Source organism: Macrobrachium nipponense, chromosome 47 (assembly GCF_015104395.2).
Source record: "Macrobrachium nipponense isolate FS-2020 chromosome 47, ASM1510439v2, whole genome shotgun sequence".
Lineage (NCBI taxonomy): Eukaryota > Metazoa > Arthropoda > Malacostraca > Decapoda > Palaemonidae > Macrobrachium > Macrobrachium nipponense.
This window is the reverse complement of record NC_087222.1, coordinates 12,471,277-12,493,564: the sequence shown is the minus strand read 5'-3', so window position 1 is coordinate 12,493,564 and position 22,288 is coordinate 12,471,277. Positions and strand designations below refer to the sequence as shown.

The following is a 22,288-nucleotide window of genomic DNA, read 5'->3' as shown; positions in this document are numbered from 1 at the left end:
GTTCACGCGAGTGTTCACCTTGGTGTCAGCTTGGGCCCACTCAGTCAGGATACGCCTCTTGAGGTATCTCGACGACTGGCTAGTCCTGGCAAGCTTGCTCTCGCATTTGCTACAGGACAGGGATCGACTTCTTGATTTATGTTACTATCTAGGGATCGTGATAAATTTTGAAAAGTCAAATCTCATTCTCAAGCAGAGGATAAAGTACCTGTGCATACTGATCGACGCAGTAGCAGTCCTCCCCGCAGACTCAAGGATCAGCAAGTTCAGGAAGGCAGCTTAACTGTTTGTCTCGATAGGAACAGCCAACTCAGCTTTGGCAAGTCGTGATCGGTCACCTGTCGTCACTAGAGATGTTAGTCCCTCACAGGCGTCTTCACCTGCGGTCTCTGCAATGGAGACTAAAGGAGTATTGGTCACAGGCTCGAGATCCTCAATCCGTCCTCATTCCTCTAACGGAGGAAGTAAGGAAGGATTTAGCCCGGTGGCTAGCTGACAGGAACCTCTTAATAGGAGTGGAGTTGCACACTCCCCCTCCAGACATGCTTCTTTTCTCGGATGCATGGAATGAGGGTTTAGGCACACACCTGGAGGAGTTGCTGACTACCAGGGTGTGGAATCGACACGACAAGCACCTTCATATAAACTTTCTGGAACTCAAAGCGTCTTTCTTAGCTCTCCAAGAGTTCCGGGATAGATTGATGGGACACTCCATTGTGTTGATGAGCGACAGCACCACAGTGGTTGCATATGTCAACAAACAGGTAGGCTTGGTGTCTCTTCTGTTGCATCAGTTGACAGTGCAGGTGCATAAGTGGGCTGCAGCGCACTCGGTATAGCTGTCAGCCAGATACATTCCAGGCAAGAGGAATGAAGTGGCAGACAAGCTCAGCCGTCAGAATCAGGTGATAAGGACCAAATGGTTTCTACACCCAGACGTGGCAGAAAGGCTGTTCGACCTGTGGCGTTGTCCAGTGGTGGACCTGTTCACCACCTGGCACAACAGAAAACTTCCAGGTTTCTTTCTTGCCTAGCAGCAACAGATATGACAGGATACCTCAGACAGTCATCTGCAGCTGTGTAACAGGGAAACTGGTCTGTCTTCTGTGGTTGTTGTCGTGAACAGGGTCTATCTCTGTTCAGAGGCACTCTTCAACAGATCGTGGATTTCCTAGTCTTTCTTCGCTGAGAGAAGTTCCTCTCTGTCTCTGCAGTTAAGGGCTACATGTCTGCCTTGGCCTTGGTCCTGAAACTGTAATGAGTGTATTCTTCCTCTTCTATGGAAATATCTCTTTTTATGAGGAGCTTCGAGAGGCCTTGCCCACCCAGAGAACTCAGGCCCCCCGAGTGGGATGTGACTCTTGTCTTAAGGAGCTTGACTCGTGAACCCTAAGAGCCTCTTCGAGAGTCGTCAGACAGGGACCTGATCCTTAAGACCATCTTTTTGCTGGCCCTGGTATTGACGAAGTGAGTAAGTGAGCTTCATGGTCTCTCTTACAATGTTAAACACTCGAGGGGATGGGGATCTCTTTTGCTCGATTTCGTCCCATATTTTGTTGTGAAGACTCAGAATCCTTCGGTCCCTGACGATATATTCAAGTCCTTTACGATCTCCTCCCTAGAGGACTTTTGTGGTAATGAGCCAGACAAGAGTGCTACGGCGCCATCTGAAGAGAACTTAACATCTCCAGTCTAAGTGTCGATTCCTCTTCATTAGCACCAGGTTGACCAAGAAAGAGGTGTCCAAAAACATTATCTCTTTTTGGCTTTGTGAGGTGATTAGGAAAGCGTACTACTCCGAAGGTAGATTTGACACTGGTACCTTTTGTCCGAGAGCCCATGCAAGAACCTGTTGCTTCCACAGGTACTGAAAGGAGGGGTTTCATCCAACCAGACCACATTCACCTCTTTCTACCTTCGGGATATTGCTCATAGGTCCTTGGATACTTTTTCCTTGGGACCTGTGGTGGCTGCTCAACAAGTTGTGTAGCTTACCCAGCTCCTCTAACTGGACAAAGTTGCATCTTGCCTTGTGTAACCATATAAATGGGTGTTAATGAGAGTGTGACTGGCTTCTCTTCAGACAGAAAGCTGCGGTCGTCACATGCTGGAAAGGGTGGTTGATGCAAGTAAGCTATATTACTAAGCTCCATTCTTTCCCTTTCATTAGGGTAGTAGAAGCAAATATCCATCTCTTCCCTAACAAAACAAGGGGGAAGAGGACATTGGCAAGATTCACCCCCTCCCCCACTCCCTCGGTCTTATGACCTGCTTGGGAATCTTGGTCGTGCAAACACCAGACTGTTCACAAGACTCCATCAGATTCCTCCCACCAATCAGCGAGTCTTCCTTATGTAAAGAACCGATGGTTTGTATTATGTGTACAAACAAATCACAAATTTTAAAAGTAAATTGTAATTTTCCTAGCTATACAAACCTGAGGTCCTTTCACATTTATGCCCTCCTCATGCCACCCCTTAATCTGTTCCTGGGCCTAAAGCAAAGTGGAATGTTTACATCTGGTGGGGCGGGACTCCAAACTAGGGAACAAGCAGTTACTGCCTAACTACCTTGTTATTCTCTTACAACCAATTTCTAGCATACTCAGGAAGTAATTCCTTATGTAAAGGACCACAGGTTTGTATAGTTAGGAAAAATACAATTAACTTTTAAAAATTATGATATTCAAACTTCTCCTCCTGTTTTATAATTGAGCCTCTTCTTTTTTGTATTATTTTTCTGCCTCAATCTTCCATACTGCTCACCAAAATCTCAGTTTTTTATATGGAACTTACCCAATAATTATATAGCTAAGAGCTTCCTACCTACGGCAGCCTAACAATTGAAAATCTATGGTAGCGCTAGTGTTGGTTGCGGTGTAGCTGGAATGCCCCGCCCACTACCGGGTCTTATATAAGGAACAACCTGGCAGAGAGCTTCAATTTGTATTCTGGTCGGGTAGGACTACCGACTATCGGACAAGCAGTTACTGGCTAACTACCTTGCTGTTATTCTTTACATTTTTGCCCACCTCATGCCACCCCTCAATCTGTTCCCGGGCCTAAAGCAAAGTGTAATGTTTACGTCTGGTTGGGCAGGACTCCCGACCATCGGACAAGCAGTTACTGCCTAACTACCTCGTTATTCTCTTACAACCGATTTACAGCCTATTCTGAAAGTAATTCCTTATGTAAAGGACCTCAGGTCTGTATAGTTAGGAAAAATACAATTTACTTTTTAAGAATTGTGATATTTAAACTTCTCCTGTTTTAAAATTGAGCCTCTTCTTTTTTGTATTACTTTTCTGCCTCAAACTTCCATACTGCTCACCAAAACCTCTGTTTTTTACATGGAACTTACCCAGTACAGTGGTACCTCGACATACGAAAGGCTCAACTTAACGAAAAATTTGAGTTACGAAAGCAAATACGAAGATTTTTTTGGCTCTACATACGAAAATAGTTCAGGGTACGAAAGGTTGTTGCTGTAAAGTCCCGAGATTCGCCTGGACCACTGATAACAATTTTAAAACTCCCGCGCCGCCTAACTGAGTAGACTCGCCACCATCTTCCCACTCCCATTGGTTCCTGATGCTAGTCACTGCCATAAGATCCTGCTCTCCTATTGGTCAGCATCTCTCCCATGATCCCATCAGGCATCTACATAGCGGTGTGCTTTTTCAGCCACTCACCAGCAGCATCGTTATCGCAAGCACGCGGAATTCGTTCGTTCTATACGATTTCGTTTATTAACGTAAATTTGTTAGTGATTTTGTTGTAGTACTACTTTATTGTGTTGTGTGAAAACTTTACTACATACGTATACGTACTACATAACTTAATTACGTACAGTATATACGTAGTCATGGGTCCCAAGAAAGTTGAAGTAGGAAAGAAGAGGATGCTCTCTTTGGAGACAAAAATGGAGATTATTAAGAAGTATGAAGCTGGCATGCGATTGAGTGTGATCGCCAAGGAATATGGCCGAAATCCGTCGACAATAGGCACCATCCTTAAGCAGAAGGAAGCCATCAAAGCCGCTACACCTTCCAAGGGCGTCACTATTTTGTCTAGCAAGAGGAGTCACGTGCACGACAAGATGGAAAAGCTGCTTCTTGTCTGGATAAAAGACAAAGAAATCGCTGGCGATACGATAAACGATACGGCAATCTGCCACAAGGCCAGCGCTATTTTCGTCAATTTGATTGCCCAGGCCGAAGACGACAGAGGAGAAGGGACATCGACACCAACCCCAGAGTTCAAGGCTTCTCATGGGTGGTCCGAAAAATTCCGTAAACGGACTGGCATCCATTCGGTGGCGCGGCATGGGGAGGTGGGCAGCTCGGACACTAAAGCGGCTGAAGCCTTTATTAAGACGTTGGACGAGATGACAATCAAGGAAGGCTACAGTTCTCACCAAGTCTTCAGCTGTGATGAGACTGGCCTTTTTTGGAAAAAAATGCCTCGTTGGATGTACATCACGCAGGAAGAGAAGAACTACCCGGGCATAAGCCTATGAAAGACAGTCTTACGCTCGCACTTTGTTTGAACGCCAGTGGGGATTGCAATGTGAAGCCCCTACTTGTCTATCATTCAGAGACTCCTCGAGCCTTCAAGACCCACAAAGTGCTTAAGGAGAAGCTTCCAGTGATGTGGAGGGCTAATGCGAAGGCCTGGGTAACAAGATTTTTGTTCACCGAGTGGGTAAATCTGTGTTTCGGCCTGACTGAAGAAATTCTTGGAAGAGAAGCGCCTCCCTCTGAAAATGTCTGCTGTTGTTGGACAATGCCCCTGCTCACCCTCCTGGCCTCGAGGAAGATATCCTAGCGGAGTATTCTTTTATCAAGGTTCTTTATCTTCTGCCTAACACCACCCCTCTCCTCCAGCCCATGGACCAGCAAGTGATATCGAACTTTAAGAAGCTGTATACGAAACATCTTTTAGAGATATTTCAACATCACCGATACCACAAACCTCACCTTGCGTGAATTTTGGAAGGAGCATTTCGATGTGGTGATATGCGTCCGACTCATCGATCAAGCTTGGCAGGATGTTTCGAAGCGAACCTTGAATTCTTTGTTGAGGAAACTCTGACCTGATGCCGTATCCGCCTGAGACTTCGAGGGATTCGACGTGGGCGAAGCTGGTGCTGCAGATTCAGGAACAGTTGACGATCCTGAAACTGTTTTGCAACCAGATCTTGAAGAGATCGTTGCACTCAGCAAGTCCATGGGGCTGGTTGTCGACGAGGACATCAATGACCATCTTGAGGAGCACAAAGAGGAGCTTATGACGGATGACCTGAAGGAGTTGGAGGCCATGCAACATAACGTTGTTCAAGAAGAGTTCTTTAGCAGGAGCGAGGAGGACGACCCTATGCAGAAATTCAGGATGCTCTAGCTTTTTTCATAAGGAGCAATCATTTGTAGAAAAGAGACACCCCGAAAAGGCTTACACAGGTCATATGCTTGCACAGTTCGATGAAGTTTGCCTAAGTCATTTCAGGAACATTGGGAAAAGTAGGCAGAAGCAATCTTCCTTGGATAGTTATTTTTTAGAGGCCTTTAGTAGGAGTAGGCAAAAAGGAAGATCCAATTGATACTATGAAAAAACAGAGAGTTGAAAGTGGTGAAGAAATTGAAAAAAAAGAAAAAACATAAAGTATAAATAAGTAAAAAAATATAAAAATCAAAAAAAGACAAACAAAATTTAATCTTAATTTTTTTGTAAAGTTAAGTGTCACAGTTTTGTTAATGTGTTTCGTAAAGTTTAGTTTATGTTTCCTGAGATTTTTTAATGTGTTTCGTAAAGTTAAGTGTACGTACTATAAGAAGTTTTCTGCCATTTGTCCTCCTCCTCTGTCGCCACTTTCGGAGATTGCCTCACTCGAAAGGTAAGGTTCCACATTTTACTACATACGTACGTATGTACGTACAGTATTTCTTGTATACCATGTACACTAATACACTTTATTTACAGGTACATACATATTAGTACTAGTACTTATTAAGTTAGGTATTGAATGGTCCAAATTGTTGTACTATTTCATTGTTTATTGGTCAATTTAGCTTTATTATAAAAATTACTGGGATGTTTTTGTAGGGCTTGGAACGGATTAGGCATTTTACATGTAAAATGCGGTTCAAGATATGAAAAGCTCATGTTACGAAGGCCGCCTCAGAACGGATTAATTTTGTATGTTGAGGTACCACTGTAATTATATAGGTAAGAGCTTCCTTCCTACGGCAGCCTAACAGTTAAAAATCTGCGGTAGCGCTAGTGTTGGTTATGGTGTAGCTGGAATGCCCCACCCACTACCTGGGCTTATATAGGGAACAACATTGTGTTGATGAGTTCATAGTTCTTGGTGAAGTTCTCTGTTTTGTTTTGTGATAGCACATTCTTTCAAATTCTTTCAAATGTCTGATTCTAGGAGAACTAGTGTTTGCATTTGTGCAGATGATTTTAAGACCAGGTTATCTAAATCTTGTTATGATCCACATACCAGATGTAGTAAATGTACAGGTCAAGAGTGCAAAAAAGAAATCTGAACGTGCTGAATGTTGTGAATGGGACGACAAGCAATGGTAAATTTTTAGGTCCCATCAGGATAAGATGGATATGAACAGAAAGAGGAAAGCAGCTGCTAGGACAGAAATTAGATCTAGTTTATATGATGTTCAGGCTGCTGAATTAGTAGAAGATAGCATGATTGTTTTGCCTGTAATTCCTGTTGTTTCTTCAATCCTTTCTCCTCCTGCTTCTGTGCCATTAACTCCTATTCCAGGTTCACTTGCTCCCGATCCCAACACCATTGCAGCCTCGAATCAGAATTTGATAAGGAGTTTGAATTTCTAGCGAGTTTGATGATGGAACTTGGTGCTTCTGTTAAAGCCTTAATGGAAAAAGGCAGTCAATTTAGTGTTAGTGCAATGCACAGTGATTGTGTAGAGGAGGTGGCTGTCTGGCCCACCGGTGCTCCTAGACGAACATCACCGTCCCACTCCCTCACACTGGGGAGAAGACATATTAGAGGTCTAAGGCTGGGCGCTCATTGAGATACAGGCGACACAGGCAATGCAGCACAAAGCAGGGCAGGAAACTGCATTTCGCTATTTCAAATGGAAGCACATACATTGTCAAGCAGGGCAGCACAGCGCAGGGGCAGACCTGCTCCAGCCTGCACCACACAGTGTTTGAAACGCAGTTTTCTGCGCACATGCGGCACAGGAAGTAACTTGCTCAGTAATCCACATGATATCATCCTCTGACTGACAACGAGAGCGTACGGACATTTGATGATAATGGTAGTTCGGTCAAAGAAGGGAACCCACAACTCAGCACTGCTTCACGTTAAAATCCCTGACTCGACGATGAATTAGATGATGGCAGTGAGAGTATTGTTGACCCTACAGCTCATGCAAGAGTAGTAAAGAAAAATCAGAATGATGTTACTGCTGTGCTCAAGGAATCAATCTTAATAAATCATGAAGAGAGTGTTAAACAGAGAGCACTTGATAGGAAAAAAATTGAGGTAAAATTTGGACAGGAAGCAAGAGATCCCCTTTATAATTTATTCATGACCATGTACACAACGACGACAAAAATGCCACCAGCCTTACAGCACAAGATAAAATGGGATGTATTTCGCATAGTTTCAGACGCTGAAGAAACCTTGCTCGGCATGTCTCCTTTCCTACTTGTCGTGCATAAACGCCTACTGATGCATCTACAACTGACATATCACAGTCTCTCCCTGTGCATTCAGAACAGTATCAGAACACATCCCCTGATTTTCCACCAAATTATTATATGATGTGAAAGTCAATTATGTCTGATGATTTTGTTAATATCTAATGAATCTCTCGGAAAGACCTCAGTGCTTATCAACACTGTTTTCCCTGTTATTTTTCCTTTTTATGATTATCATTATAATGACATTATGGAGGCCGTATTGCAGGTCAAAAGAAAAGGGAATTGTTCATCAGTGGATTTTTTCCTCCATTCCTATATTGCAGAAAGACAGACATGAAGGAAAATAAAACTGACATTAAAAACAGCCAGTTTTTTCTACCCCAATTGGTTTTTGGGCGATTGCAACCTTCAGATGATATGTCACTTTGCATCATGATATGCACCTCATCAAATTGTTCTCAGCTTAATCTGAAATAATTCTTGAATCTTGCTTCACTGAACTCAGATGTTAAACCAAATGCACTTGGCCATGTACTCACTCATCTACACAGTGATCTCGTTCCCCTACAAATGCACATTGTGAGAATACCCACTGTAATATTGGGGAATAAAGGTATTATTATTATTATTATTATATTATTATTATTATTATTATTATTGTTTTTTTTTTTTTTTTTTTTTTTTGCTCTATCACAGTCCTCCAATTCGACTGGGTGGTATTTATAGTGTGGGGTTCTGGGTTGCATCCTGCCTCCTTAGGAGTCCATCACTTTTCTTACTATGTCCACCGTTTCTAGGATCACACTCTTCTGCATGAGTCCTGGAGCTACTTCAGCGTCTAGTTTTTCTAGATTCCTTTTCAGGGATCTTGGATCGTGCCTAGTGCTCCTATGAGTTATGGGTTACGATTTCCACTGGCATATCCCATATCCTTCTTATTTCTATTTTCAGATCTTGATATTTATCCATTTTTTCCCCTCTCTTTCTCTTCAACTCTGGTGTCCCATGGTATTGCAACATCAGTGAGTGATACTTTCTTCTTGACTTTGTCAATCAACGTCACGTCTGGTCTGTTATTATTATTATTATTATTATTATTATTATTATTATTATTATTATTATTATTATTATTATTATTATTATTCAGTAATAATAACTGTCCCCACTACTCTTCGTAGTAGCCATGATTCCCATGACAAAAGTACTACAGAAGATGGATGTCGGGTACCAACTCAAGAAAAGAGGCAACAGAATCAACCATCTGATGTTCATGGACGACATCAAGCTGTATAGTAAGAGCATCAAGGAAATAGATACCCTAATCCAGACTGTAAGGATTGTATCTGGGGACATCAGGATGGAGTTTGGAATAGAAAAATGCGCCTTAGTTTCAACATACAAAAGGGCAAAGTAACAAGGACTGAAGGGATAAAGCTACCAGATGGGAGCAACATTAAACACATAGATGAGACAGGGTACAAATACCTAGGAATAATGGAAGGAGGGGATATAAAACACCAAGAGATGAAGGACACGATCAGGAAAGAATATATGCAGAGACTCAAGGCGATACTCAAGTCAAAACTCAACAACCGCCGGAAATATGATAAAAGCCATAAACACATGGGCCAGTGACCAGTAATCAGATACAGCGCAGGAATAGTGGAATGGACGAAGGCAGAACTCTGCAGCATAGATCAGAAAACCAGGAAACATATGACAGTACACAAAGCACTACACCCAAGAGCAAATATGGACAGACTATACATAACACGAAAGGAAGGAAGGAGAGGACTACTAAGTATAGAGGATTGCGTCAACATCAAGAACAGAGCACTGGGGCAATATCTGAAAACCAGTGAAAACGAGTGGCTAAAGAGTGCATGGGAAGAAGGACTAATAAAAGTAGACGAAGACCCAGAAATATACAGAGACAGGAGAATGACAGACAGAACAGAGGACTGGCACAACAAACCAATGCACGGACAATACATGAGACAGACTAAAGAACTAGCCAGCGATGACACGTGGCAATGGCTACAGAGGGGAGAGCTAAAGAAGGAAACTGAAGGAATGATAACAGCGGCACAAGATCAGGCCCTAAGAACCAGATATGTTCAAAGAATGATAGACGGAAATAACATCACTCCCATATGTAGGAAGTGCAATACGAAAAATGAAACCATAAACCACATAGCAAGCGAATGCCCGCCACTTGCACAGAACCAGTACAAAAAGAGGCATGATTCAGTGGCAAAAGCCCTCCACTGGAGCCTGTGCAAGAAACATCAGCTACCTTGCAGTAATAAGTGGTACGAGCACCAACCTGAGGGAGTGATAGAAAACGATCAGGCAAAGATACTCTGGGACTATGGTATCAGAACGGATAGGGTGATACGTGCAAATAGACCAGATGTGACGTTGATTGACAAAGTCAAGAAGAAAGTATCTCTCCTCATTGATGTCGCAATACCATGGGACACCAGAGTTGAAGAGAAAGAGAGGGAAAAATTGGATAGATATCAAGATCTGAAAATAGAAATAAGAAGGATATGGGATATGTCAGTGGAAATCGTACCCATAATCATAGGAGCACTAGGCACGATCCCAAGATCCCTGAAAAGGAATCTAGAAAAACTAGACGCTGAAGTAGCTCCAGGACTCATGCAGAAGAGGGTGATCCTAGAAACGGCGCACATAGTAAGAAAAGTGATGGACTCCTAAGGAGGCAGGATGCAACCCAGAACCCCACACTATAAATACCACCCAGTCGAATTGGAGGACTGTGATAGAGCATAAAAAATAATGATAATAACAATAATAATAATAATAATAATAATAATAATACGGACAGACTATACATAACACGAAAGGAAGGAGGGAGAGGACTACTAAGTATAGAGGACTGCGTAAACATCGAGAACAGAGCACTGGGGCAATATCTGAAAACCAGTGAAGACGAGTGGCTAAAGAGTGCATGGGAAGAAGGACTGATAAAAGTAGACGAAGACCCAGAAATATACAGAGACAGGAGAAAGACAGACAGAACAGAGGACTGGCACAACAAACCAATGCACGGACAATACATGAGACAGACTAAAGAACTAGCCAGCGATGACAATTGGCAATGGCTACAGAGGGGAGAGCTAAAGAAGGAAATTGAAGGAATGATAACAGCGGCACAAGATCAGGCCCTAAGAACCAGGTATGTTCAAAGAACGATAGACGGAAATAACATCTCTCCCATATGCAGGAAGTGCAATACGAAAAATGAAACCATAAACCACATAGCAAGTGAATGCCCGGCACTTGCACAGAACCAGTACAAAAAGAGGCATGATTCAGTAGCAAAAGCCCTCCACTGGAGCCTGTGCAAGAAACATCAGCTACCTTGCAGTAATAAGTGGTACGAGCACCAACCTGAAGGAGTGATAGAAAACGATCAGGCAAAGATCCTCTGGGGACTATGGTATCAGAACGGATAGGGTGATACTGCAAACAGACCAGCGTGACGTTGATTGACAAAGTCAAGAAGAAAGTATCACTCATTGATGTCGCAATACCATGGGACACCAGAGTTGAAGAGAAAGAGAGGGAAAAAATGGATAAGTATCAATATCTGAAAATAGAAATAAGAAGGATATGGGATATGCCAGTGGAAATCGTACCCATAATCATAGGAGCACTAGGCACGATCCCAAGATCCCTGAAAAGGAATCTAGAAAAACTAGAGGCTGAAGTAGCTCCAGGACTCATGCAGAAGAGTGTCATCCTAGAAACGGCACACATAGTAAGAAAAGTGATGAACTCCTAAGGAGGCAGGATGCAACCCGGAAACCCCACACTATAAATACCACCCAGTCGAATTGGAGGACTGTGATAGAGCAAAAAAAAAAGAAGAAGAAAAAAAAATAATAATAATAATAACAACAAAGTATTCTCGAATTCATTTTCCGAGTCAGATTCTGAGCTGAGGTTTCATAGGACCTGCATAGGATGACAGACTGCTTCTCAATGTGTGCACCACGCCTATGCTGCCCTGTGCTGACCTGACCTGCCCTGCTGTGCCCTGTGTCTCAATGTCTGCCCAGCCCAAGGGAGACCAGTAGCATTTGCCCCCTCAGTTGAACCTGCTGGTGATTCCCAGGTGTCGACAGAGCGCCGCTGGAAAGGCGTCTCTTTTGGTGTTCATGATCGGCTATTGGCACTTTCAAGATGTCACGCCCCTCAAAAGACAGTCCAAGGATATGGATAAGTCTCCTCCTTCTAAGAGGACTAAAGAGGATGTCTTCTGTCGGCAACCTTCAGGCAGTTACGCTATGTCGCTTCCTGCTTCATTGCCTCCTCTCCCTCGTTCTGCCTGGGACAGCCTGGAGTCGTTCCCTTGCATGGATCATCAGTATGTGTCTGCTAAATGTAAGATGGATACTTCAGGGCAAGTTTCGTAGAAGATCAAAACTTGGAAGGGTTATAAAACAGATTCTTTGTGGTCCCAAAATCATCAGAGGGCTGAAGACCAGTTTTGGATGTAAGCGCTTTGAATAATTTTGTCCTCAAGACGAAATTCCACATGGAGATCAATCAGAGGATGATGTCTGCCATCCATCAGGGGTACTAGATGGTGACCTTGGGTATGAAGGATGCATATTTTCACATCCCTGTCCATCCGGATTCCAGAAAGTTTCTCCATTTTGTTTTTCAAGGAAAGGTTCTCCAATTCCAGGCATTATGCTTTGGCCTGTCAACAGTGCCATAGGTCTTTACTCACATACTGGCTCCGCTGGCAAAGTGGCTTCATCTGTTGGGAGTAAATAATAATAATAGAAATAATTATAATAATATTCCTTATTTCAGCTCGGGCCATATACATAGAATATACAAAATACAGACAGTAACATACACAATCTAGATGCATGATAAAAAATTAATAAACGGCAATATCCACACTGTTGCTGAAGTAGTATAAAAGCTAGTAATCATAATACTGGTAGTAACAGCAATAATATTGGAGGAAAAGATTATATAACATAAATTTCAGCTAGAGACCTTAGGTGGTTGCAGTAGTCAAGTCCAGAGGGCTAAATACAAAAATTGAATGTAGAAAAACTTTAACTTGATAATATTCACAGTATTAATGAAAAAATAAAATATCAGCAATAACAATAACCATATAATAAATATAATAATAATGACAGATTCTGCAGAAGGCACACCTTACCAAGACAGAGATTAAGTCATTTAGGGAACAAATGCTTCATCTTCCCATCTTTCCCACAATTTAGATCTTCCTTCACTCCTTAGGAAGCTTTGTATGAGCGAATTGCTGCCGTTTCTCACTCGGGTTATCAGACTGAACATTGTTTGGCTTACAATGATTTTTAAGTTGTCCAGGGGGTTTTCTATGAACATCTGTGTGGAGGAGGTAGCGAGGAGTGTTTGTGAGGCATCTCAAAATGTCATTGTGCACAACAATGATGTGGCTCATGGTCTCTCGGGTATAGTCCGTCCAGTAGGAACACCCATAAATACTGTAGCAACACGAGCGGAAGAGCAGCAGTTTCACGTCTATGTGACAGAAGTCAAACCTCCTTGCAGTCATGTTACCAGTTGTACATAGTTTACGACGCCCTCTATTCAATGTCTGCTGTATCTTTTAGGACGTCCATGATAATGTGACCCAAATACGGAAATTTGTGTATGAATTGCAGCCGATGATTTCTGAGGAAAATTTGTGGTTCTGCAATATGCGTAAGCAATCTCGGGAGCAGTGACATGCACTGGGTCTTGGTTTCGTTGTATAGGATATCAAATTCCTCTGCATATTAGCAGCAAGTGTCGATTGGAGACCTTGCACTGATGGGGAAATCAGAACCATATCGTCGACATAACAGAGGTTGTTTGTAGTTGTTTCATTGACAGTGCATCTGATTGGGAGTGAGTTCAATTTGACATTCAAGGCAAGAATGCCCCCTAGCTGGAGCCCGTTTAGGGAGCCACAGATATATGATAATACACTACCCCATTTGAAAAAATTGCTGTGTGGAGAACCTACTACACTAACAATGGTGGCCCCGCCACAAAATTTAGGATATTTTGACTGCCAGGGTAGGAAGCTTTCAGCTACATGGTAAGTATGTGTTAAATCTAATTTTATTATAAAAATGTCATTTTTGAAAAGGATGATCTCACACCCTATGGAGGAGTTATGGGAGTTCCATTTGACAACGTCCTTTAGGATTGAGAGAGAGAGAGAGAGAGAGAGAGAGAGAGAGAGTAAATTTCGTGGTTTGTATTGCTGTTGAGATGTGTAGTACGTATTTGTGTTTTGGTTTTCCTTAAGTGAGAGAGAGAGAGAGAGAGAGAGAGAGAGAGAGAGAGAGAGAGAGAGAGAGAGAGAGAGAGAGGGAGGAGGGTATTAACGATTGAATTGTCTGTTGGTGAGTTCTGGGTTGTCTGCTGGTGCAGCTGGAGTTAGTTTTCAGTCAGTCTTGAGTCAGAGCCTGTGAGGGTCAATAGTTTTGGCAGCAGTCTATGAAGAATGTTGAAGGCTTTTAAAGTCAGTTGAGTGTTATTGATTCATTGTTTAGTTGTTGTTACGTTTGATGCTAGGAGTTGTTGTGCCTGTGTTGTTAGATTTGTTGTGCTTATGAGTTTCTGTTGAGTTATGTGTGAGTTATTGAGGGTTGTTGTTGGTGAGCAGTTGTGATTCCTTGGTGTTGTTAGTGAGTGTGTGAGTTGCCTTTTTGTGCAGTTATTTTTTTGTGCTAGTGATTGTTTGTGAAATGGTCTTTTGTTGTGGCTGTATTCCTTTTTTGTTGTTGTGATGTTGAGTTGTGGTTGTGTTCCTTGTTTGTTTGCTGTGTTGTTGAGTTGTGGTTGTATTCCTTGTTTGTTGTTGTGTTGTTGAATTGTGGGGTTGTGGTCCTTGGGTGTTGGGTTGTGGGGTTGTGGTGCTTGGTTGTTGTCTTTGTTGTTGATGGTGTCTCAGTGACCTCGACTAGCGGACAGCACAGCATAGCCCTGAGTATCTGGAGTTGGCTGAGTATATATGTTTGTGTTTTTGTTCTGTATGTATGTAGGTCAATTGTCCTGCATGTATTCCGTAGTGTAAAGAGAAAAGTGTGGCTGAGGGTGAGTTTGACAGCCGGATTGGTTAAGTTTATGTTGGGGGGGGTGGGGGGGGGATTTGCCTGCTTGTTTTTGAGCCTGTGATCCCGCCACAACCCAAGAGAACATATACAAAAATATGAAAAGCGGAAATGAAACAGATGTGGTTTATCTAGACTTCGCAGAATCTTTTGACAAGGTATACCATAATATATTAGCGAAGAAAATTAGAAAACATAATATAGTGGATAAAGTAGGAAGATGGTTAAAAGAATTTGTACACAACAGAAAACAGATAGTTATTGCAAACAATGAGAAATCGGATGAAGCTAAGGTAATATCCGGTGTGCCACAAGGTACGGTGTTAGCTGCAGTACTGTTTGTTATTATGATTGAAGACATAGACAGTAATGTTAAGGATTCGGTAGTGAGTAGTTTCGCTGATGACACAAGAATAAGTAGAGAAATTACATGTGATGAAGATAGGAACGCTCTACAAAGAGGCCTTAACAAAGTATATGATTGGGCACAGGTAAATAGGATGGTATTTAACTCTGATAAATTTGAATCAATAAATTATGGAGACAGAGAAGGAAAGCTATATGCATATAGGGGTCCTAATAATGAGACAATCACAAATAAGGAAGCAGTTAAAGACCTTGGTGTGAGGATGAATAGGAACATGTTATGCAATGATCAAATAGCAATTCTGTTGGCAAAATGTAAGGCAAAAATGGGAATGTTGTTACGGCACTTCAAAACAAGAAAAGCCGAACACATGATTATGCTTTATAAAACATGTTCGTAGTCCACTTGAATATTGCAATATGATATGGTACCCACACTATCAAAAGGATATTGCACAAATAGAGAGTGTACAAAGGTCCTTTACAGCTAGAATAGAAGAAGTTAAGGACCTTGACTACTGGGAAAGACTACAATCCTTAAAATTATATAGTCTAGAAAGAGAGAGAACATACATGATAATTCAGGCATGGAAACAGATAGAAGGAATAGCAGAAAACATCATGGAACTAAAAATATCAGAAAGAGCAAGCAGAGGTAGATTAATAGTGCCCAAAACTTATACCAGGAAAAATAACAAAGGAAACAACACAGGACATTAATCCACTACTCACCAGCATCGATAATGCAGCGTCCATTCAATGCGTTGCCAGCTCATCTGAGGAATATATCAGGAGTGAGCGTAGATGTGTTTAAGAATAAGCTCGACAAATATCTAAACTGCATCCCAGACCATCCAAGATTGGAAGATGCAAAATATACTGGAAGATGTACTAGCAACTCTCTGGTAGACATTAGAGTGCCTCACACTGAGGGACCTGGGGCAACCCGAACAACATGTAAGGTCTGTAAGGTAAGGTAAGGTCTGTCCGTTGTATGTCTGTAATCTTCATACACTCATATAGTTTTACCAATCATTTACTTTTTTTTAAGGGTAATGTATTAAGCTAACTTTTAAATTAAATTATAGTAACTTAAATTTTATTCAAAAGTTAGCTTAAGACTTATGGAGCATGGTTAAAGTCATATTTTGTGTTTAAATTCTAGAAGTAAGCATCTATGAGCATTTTTAGAGACCGTGCCAAACTTACGGGAAAATCCCCCTTGTGCGAGGTGGTCAACAAGCAGAGGAATTGGTTTCCTCTCAGCTCCACATGTTGACAATGCAGGTTCATGAGTGGGCAGTAGCACAATCAGTAGAGTTGTCAGCCAGGTAGATCCCAGGGAACCAGAACATAGTGGCAGACAAGCTCAGTCGCCAGGGTCAGGAGATAGGGACAATGTGGTCCCTACACCCAAGACATTACAGAAAGATTGTTCAATATTGTGGGGTTTACTACCCATAGACCTCTTTGCAACCTTGCACAACAGCTCCTGGCGTTCTGTTCTGTTGTGCCAGACCCATGGACAGTAATAGAAGACACTTTCCAACACCCATGAGACAATCTCCAAGGCCTATGCTTTTCTTCCATTTTGTTTGATTCATTGGGTGATCAGCAGGGTCATGATCACCCCAAATCTCAGATGACCCTTGTTGCTACCAAGTGACCACTTGCTGAGTGGTATTCAGACCTGCTAGCTCTACTTTCCTAGGTACCAAGAGAGATTCCTGCTTGGTACAACCTGCTGTGCCAGCTGCTCATAGAGAGGTATCACCAGGCTGTGAGAGAACTGTTACTTCACGCCTGAAGACTATCCACCATCTCTTGCGAGTGAGAGGTGTTTTCTCATCACACAGCGACCGAGACGTCTTAATACCTTTGTAAATCTTCAGCAGCTGTGTACCAGAGGAAATGGGTCATCTTCTGTTGTTGGTGTCATCAATGGGTTATCTCTCTGGTCGGATCTCCTCTTCAGCACGTCGCAGACTTTCTTGTCTTTCTTCGCTGAGAGAAGTTTCTCTCCATATCAGCGTTCAGGGGCTACAGAGCTGCCCTTGGTCTAATCCTTTGTTTGAAAAGTGTCGACCTCTCTTCTTTGTGGAGATCTCCAGGAATTCAGTCCCCCTGAGTGGGATGTGACTCTTGTCTTACAGAGCTTGACTTGTGCACCCTATCCTTTATGAGGGTTGTCAGACAGGGATCTGACCTTCAAGACTGTGTTCTTACTTACCCTGGCATTGGCATCTAAGAGAGTTGGTGAACTTCATGGACTTTCCTTCAGTGTTAAACACTTGAAGGGGTGAGGATCTGCCATGCTCTAGTTTGTCCCAGAATTCATAGCGAAGACTCAGAATCCATCGGTTCCTGACACCAGATTCAAGTTCTTTTCGATCCCCTTCCTAGAGGACTTTTCTCGTAGTGATCAAGACAATATACTACTGTGCCCAGTTTGAGTGTTGTGCTTTCTAAAGAGGTTTCGACATCTCCATCTTGAGTGTCGATGACTCTTTGTTAGCACTGGCTCAACTAAGGAAGAGGTGTCTAAGAACAAGATTATTTTCTGGCTTATTGAAAAAATCAAGAAAGTGTACTCTACTTCTGACGAGATAGTTAGAAGTACTTTCTGAGTAAGAGCTTACAAGGTTAGGGGCATTGGTCTGTCCCTTGCATTCTGGAAGAACCTGTCGGTTCCACAAGTACTAAGGGTGGGAGTGTGTCCATGAAAATCTACATTCACATCCTTCTACCTCCGGGACATTGCCCATGGGTCCATGGACACTTTTTCCTTGGGCCCTCTGGTGACTGATCAACAAGTTGTGTAACTCACCTGGCTTCCCTAGAGAGACAGATAGCATCTGGCCTAAGTTGTTCAGTCACAAAAAGAGAGTCTGAGTGACTGGCCTCCTTCTATTCCCTTTATTTTTTTATACCCTTCCAAGCCTGTAGGGCAGAGGGAAGTTTGGCGTTTGATACAGGTGAGCTATATAATTGAGTATACTGTACCCTGTCTATAATCTAGAAGTCTGTAGGTTAATAGGTGCATGGCCATCCCCTCTCTCTAGCAAAGGGAGAGAGGAGCTGACAATTATATAAAACCCATTGGTTTTATTATTCTTTTATTGTCTCTGACACGAGGGGTTCATGCAAACCCTTTTTGAATCAATGATGCTATACATGCCCAATAATTCGCATAGCCCAGAAGTCTGGCAGTTGAACATCACATAAGCTCAACAGGTCAGAGGCACAGGAAGGAGGCCTAGGTGAATTGAGGTACCAGTCAGTTCAGAGATTTACTGAGAATCTTTCATCAAGAAGTAAGTTTCCATACATGAAGACTGAAGGTTTCATTTGTTTAGGAACAAACTACATAAATTGGCCAACTCAAGCCACCCCTCTTTCTGTTACCTGAGCCAAAAGGTTAAAGTGAAGCATAAGGATGGGGTGGGCAGGACTCCCACCCTACCATTGATAGTCAACCACTTTGTCTAAAATTAAACGGCTGTTTTCCCAGCTTGCGCTGCAATTATATCCTTCAGGTTTGTATATTAGGAAAAATACAAATTACTTAAAAAAATTGTAGTCATTCCACCTTTGCGGCATTGAAAACCTAAAGGGCTTTTTACTAATTCATTTTTATTTATGTATGTATACATTCATGTAAATTTTGGTAGGGCTGGAGTTAAATGTGATTATATTGCCAGGTCGCAAGCCATGCATATGCAGATACACTAATCAAGGAAATGCTGTAATATGAAATTTTCATAGGTTTACAAACATAAACCTTATATCATTTCTCCCATCACAGCCACCTCTCTTTGTTCATTACCCTACTCACTCTTCTTAACCACCAGTTAACCCATTTCCAACATGCACTGAAAGATACTCCTTCATTAAAAACTGTGGTTCGCATAACTGAAAAAAATGTCATATTTGAAGAAATGTAGCAGCACATACCTTCCAAGATTGTCATCAGTGTTGCTGGTCATAATAGCTACTCCTGCATTGTATCCACAATAACAATCAGTGAAACTAATTTGTAAACTTTCATCTCTCTTCAAATAACTACTCAATTCACCCTTACTATTTTTTCTTCTTATTATCTACTGCATCTGTGGATAATATGGTGTTATATATAGCTGGGTCACAAAATTAAGCATTTGCTGTGTACTGTACCCTTCCTGCTGTTACCCCACAAAACTCTAATGCTGGTCTCTTGCATTTTCTATTCTTGGCCTTTGATTTGTTAAGATATGTTCAAGCTAAGGTTTACAGATGTGAGGTGGTGGGCGTTAATATTAACTGTTAATCTATTGTAGCATTGTTGCCTCAGGAATGTTTTGATGCTGTGTCTGGATAACGTTTGGTAGGATTGTATTCATGTTTGGATAGAACTATCAAATGTACACTTTGTTAATCGGCCTGAGACCTTTATGGGAACCTGAATTGAATTTGATTGATTAATTTGCTGCTTCAGTTCTGGCATTATGTTTCCTAACTCTGTGTTGCATTCTTTGATTTCAGATTCTCCCTCAGAAGAACCTTCCTTCCTTCGTCAGTTTTGATTAGCATCAGGATTTTGGGAAATGTATGTTGTTTAATGGTACTATATGGAACATTACCAATAGCAACTCTTAAAGTGTTTGAGACAACAGTGAATTATTGTACGCGTATTTAACAAATTTAAATAACAAGTAAAATTTATGTTGAATATTAGATTCACACATCAGCAGTGAAATCTGGTTGTAGTACTTCAAGATATAGTACTTAATTTGTAACAGACTTATTCAGTAATTATTTGTAAACAATTCTGTGTTAAAGTTGTCATTACAGAACAAGACAGGACAGGACATAAGGCTAAAATGAATCCAAAACATTCTTTAGAATTTCCTTTGAAAAGTGAAACTGAAGGTGCATTATCACTACCTTCCATAAATCAAGAAAACAGCAACTTGGCTGCCTTGAGTGGAACCAGTGATGGAGACATTATGTCTCTGGATTCATTGATGGACATCAAAATAGAGCCAGAGGAATTCCATGAGTCTAATGAGGATGATGAATTTTCATATGAAATTAATTCAACAGTGAATGAAAAACATTTACAAACTTGCAAAAAGGAAGTAAAACAAGAAAGAAGGATCCGTGACAATGGAGAGAAGCCTTTCGTATCCACTGACTGTGAGAAAGCACTTTACAAGAAAATTAATCTTACAAATGATATCACAAATCCTACCAGAGAGAAATTCATATGCAATGACTGTGGGAAAGCATTTTCCTTGAAACATATTCTTATAGTTCATATGAGAATCCATACCGGAGAGAAGCCATTCATATGCAAGGAATGTGGGAAAGCATTTTCCCAGAAATCAAGTCTTACACTTCATATGAGATTGCATACTGGAGAGAAGCCATTTATGTGTAAAGAATGTGGGAAATCATTTTACCAGAAATCAGATCTTACACGTCATATGAGAATCCATACTGGAGAGAAACCATTCCTGTGCAAGGAATGTGGGAAAACATTTTCTCAGAAATCAAAACTCACACTTCATATGAGAATCCATACTGGAGAGAAGCCATTTATGTGTAAAGAATGTGGGAAAGCATTTCCAAGGAAAGGTGATCTTACAATTCATATGAGAATACATACTGGAGAGAAGCCATATATATGCAAGGAATGTGGGAAAGCATTTTCCCTGAAAGGAAATCTTACAAAGCATATGAGGTTGCATACTGGAGAGGAAAAAAAAACAACATGATAAAATAAACCAGTTAAGGCAGAGATCTCTCAAATGACCAACTATATGACAGATCAATATCACTTGCAAAATCTGCTCAAGAAAACAAGGAAAATAAAGAAAAAATACAGAATAGGGGATGAACCAGTGAGTGGAAAACTGGCAGAACACCAAGCCCAAGTAAAGGCCCTAGCAGCACAAATGAGAAACAAACAACAGAAGATGAAAGCAAAACAGATAAATAGGCAGTTTGCTGAAAATCCAAAGATTGTATATAGAAACATGAAGAAAATAACAGTGGAGGTACGAACACCACCGAGCAAGGAAGACCTAGAGAGATTTTAGAAGCCACTGTTTGAAGACCCTAGACAACACCAAGAGAATTCATGGATTGACACTATTTGGCAGAAGAACAGCCAGAAACAGCAAATGCCCCAAATAAACTTCACCACAGAAAAAGTAACAGAAGTAAAAGAATATAGTCATTTCAAGACCCCAGGAATAGGCAAGATCTCAAATTTCTGACTTAAAAAGATCCTAGCACTACACCACACTTAAGTGCAAGACTTTTCAAGAATAGTAAAATGAGAAGAATCACCAGAGTGGCTCACCAACTTTCTCCCTAAGAGCTCTGAGACTGAGCTCCCTAACAAATATAGGGCCATCTGCTGTCTATCAACAACCTACAAATGAGTCACAGGAGTCATTGCAGAAATACAAGAAAATGAGAGAAAAGATAAAGAAAGAATACATCAGCTGCTGAAAGAAGATACGTAAGTCACAATTAACATCAAAGAACAAGATCACTGCCATAAACCAGCTGGTGATACCAGTGGTGACATATGGTTTTGGCATTGTAGACTGGCCACAAGTTGAGTTAGACAGGATGGATATAAAAACCAAGAAGATTCTCACCCTACATAAAGTCACATACAGACACAAGTGTATGGACAGAATATACCTCCCTCGCAGAGAAGGTGGATTAGGCCTGACTGAGATCAACCAGGCCTACAGAGCAGCAATAGTAAGTATAGGGCAGTACTTGAAAAGCTCTGAGGACAAAAACATCAAAAAGGTTGCCCAACACCATAATGGAGTCCTGAGCCAACTAACATCAATAACAAAACAGGCTAAGAACTTCACAGGAGATCTGATAGAAGGCACAGAGGGTACTGAACAGACTCCAGCAAAAGTGATAGCCAGGAAGAACAGGCAGAAATACAGTCACAGAGAGAGAGACTTCGAATGGAAAGGGGAAAGACAATGGAAGAGCAGGAAGAATTCAAGAACTGGAAAAAAGTTAATAGCAACAAAGAGTCACTTAGATGGATAAGAAATGAGATCT

The 22,288-nt window shown here is 41.5% G+C and overlaps 1 protein-coding gene and 1 pseudogene across 1 annotated transcript in view; one reads left to right on the top strand and one right to left on the bottom strand.

The window, feature by feature from the left end:
• LOC135204715 (gastrula zinc finger protein XlCGF57.1-like) overlaps positions 1-22,288 on the bottom strand; it is a 215,768-nt pseudogene that overhangs the window by 44,418 nt on the left and 149,062 nt on the right.
• LOC135204382 (uncharacterized) overlaps positions 1-22,288 on the top strand; it is a 46,311-nt gene that overhangs the window by 5,161 nt on the left and 18,862 nt on the right. Inside the window, exons 2-5 of the mRNA XM_064234603.1 lie at positions 19,730-20,953; positions 21,017-21,246; positions 21,352-21,448; positions 21,804-22,112. Of these exons, the coding sequence (XP_064090673.1) occupies positions 20,068-20,953; positions 21,017-21,246; positions 21,352-21,448; positions 21,804-22,112 (1,522 nt within the window). The 5' untranslated portion in view covers positions 19,730-20,067. The remainder of the gene's footprint in view (positions 1-19,729; positions 20,954-21,016; positions 21,247-21,351; positions 21,449-21,803; positions 22,113-22,288) is intronic.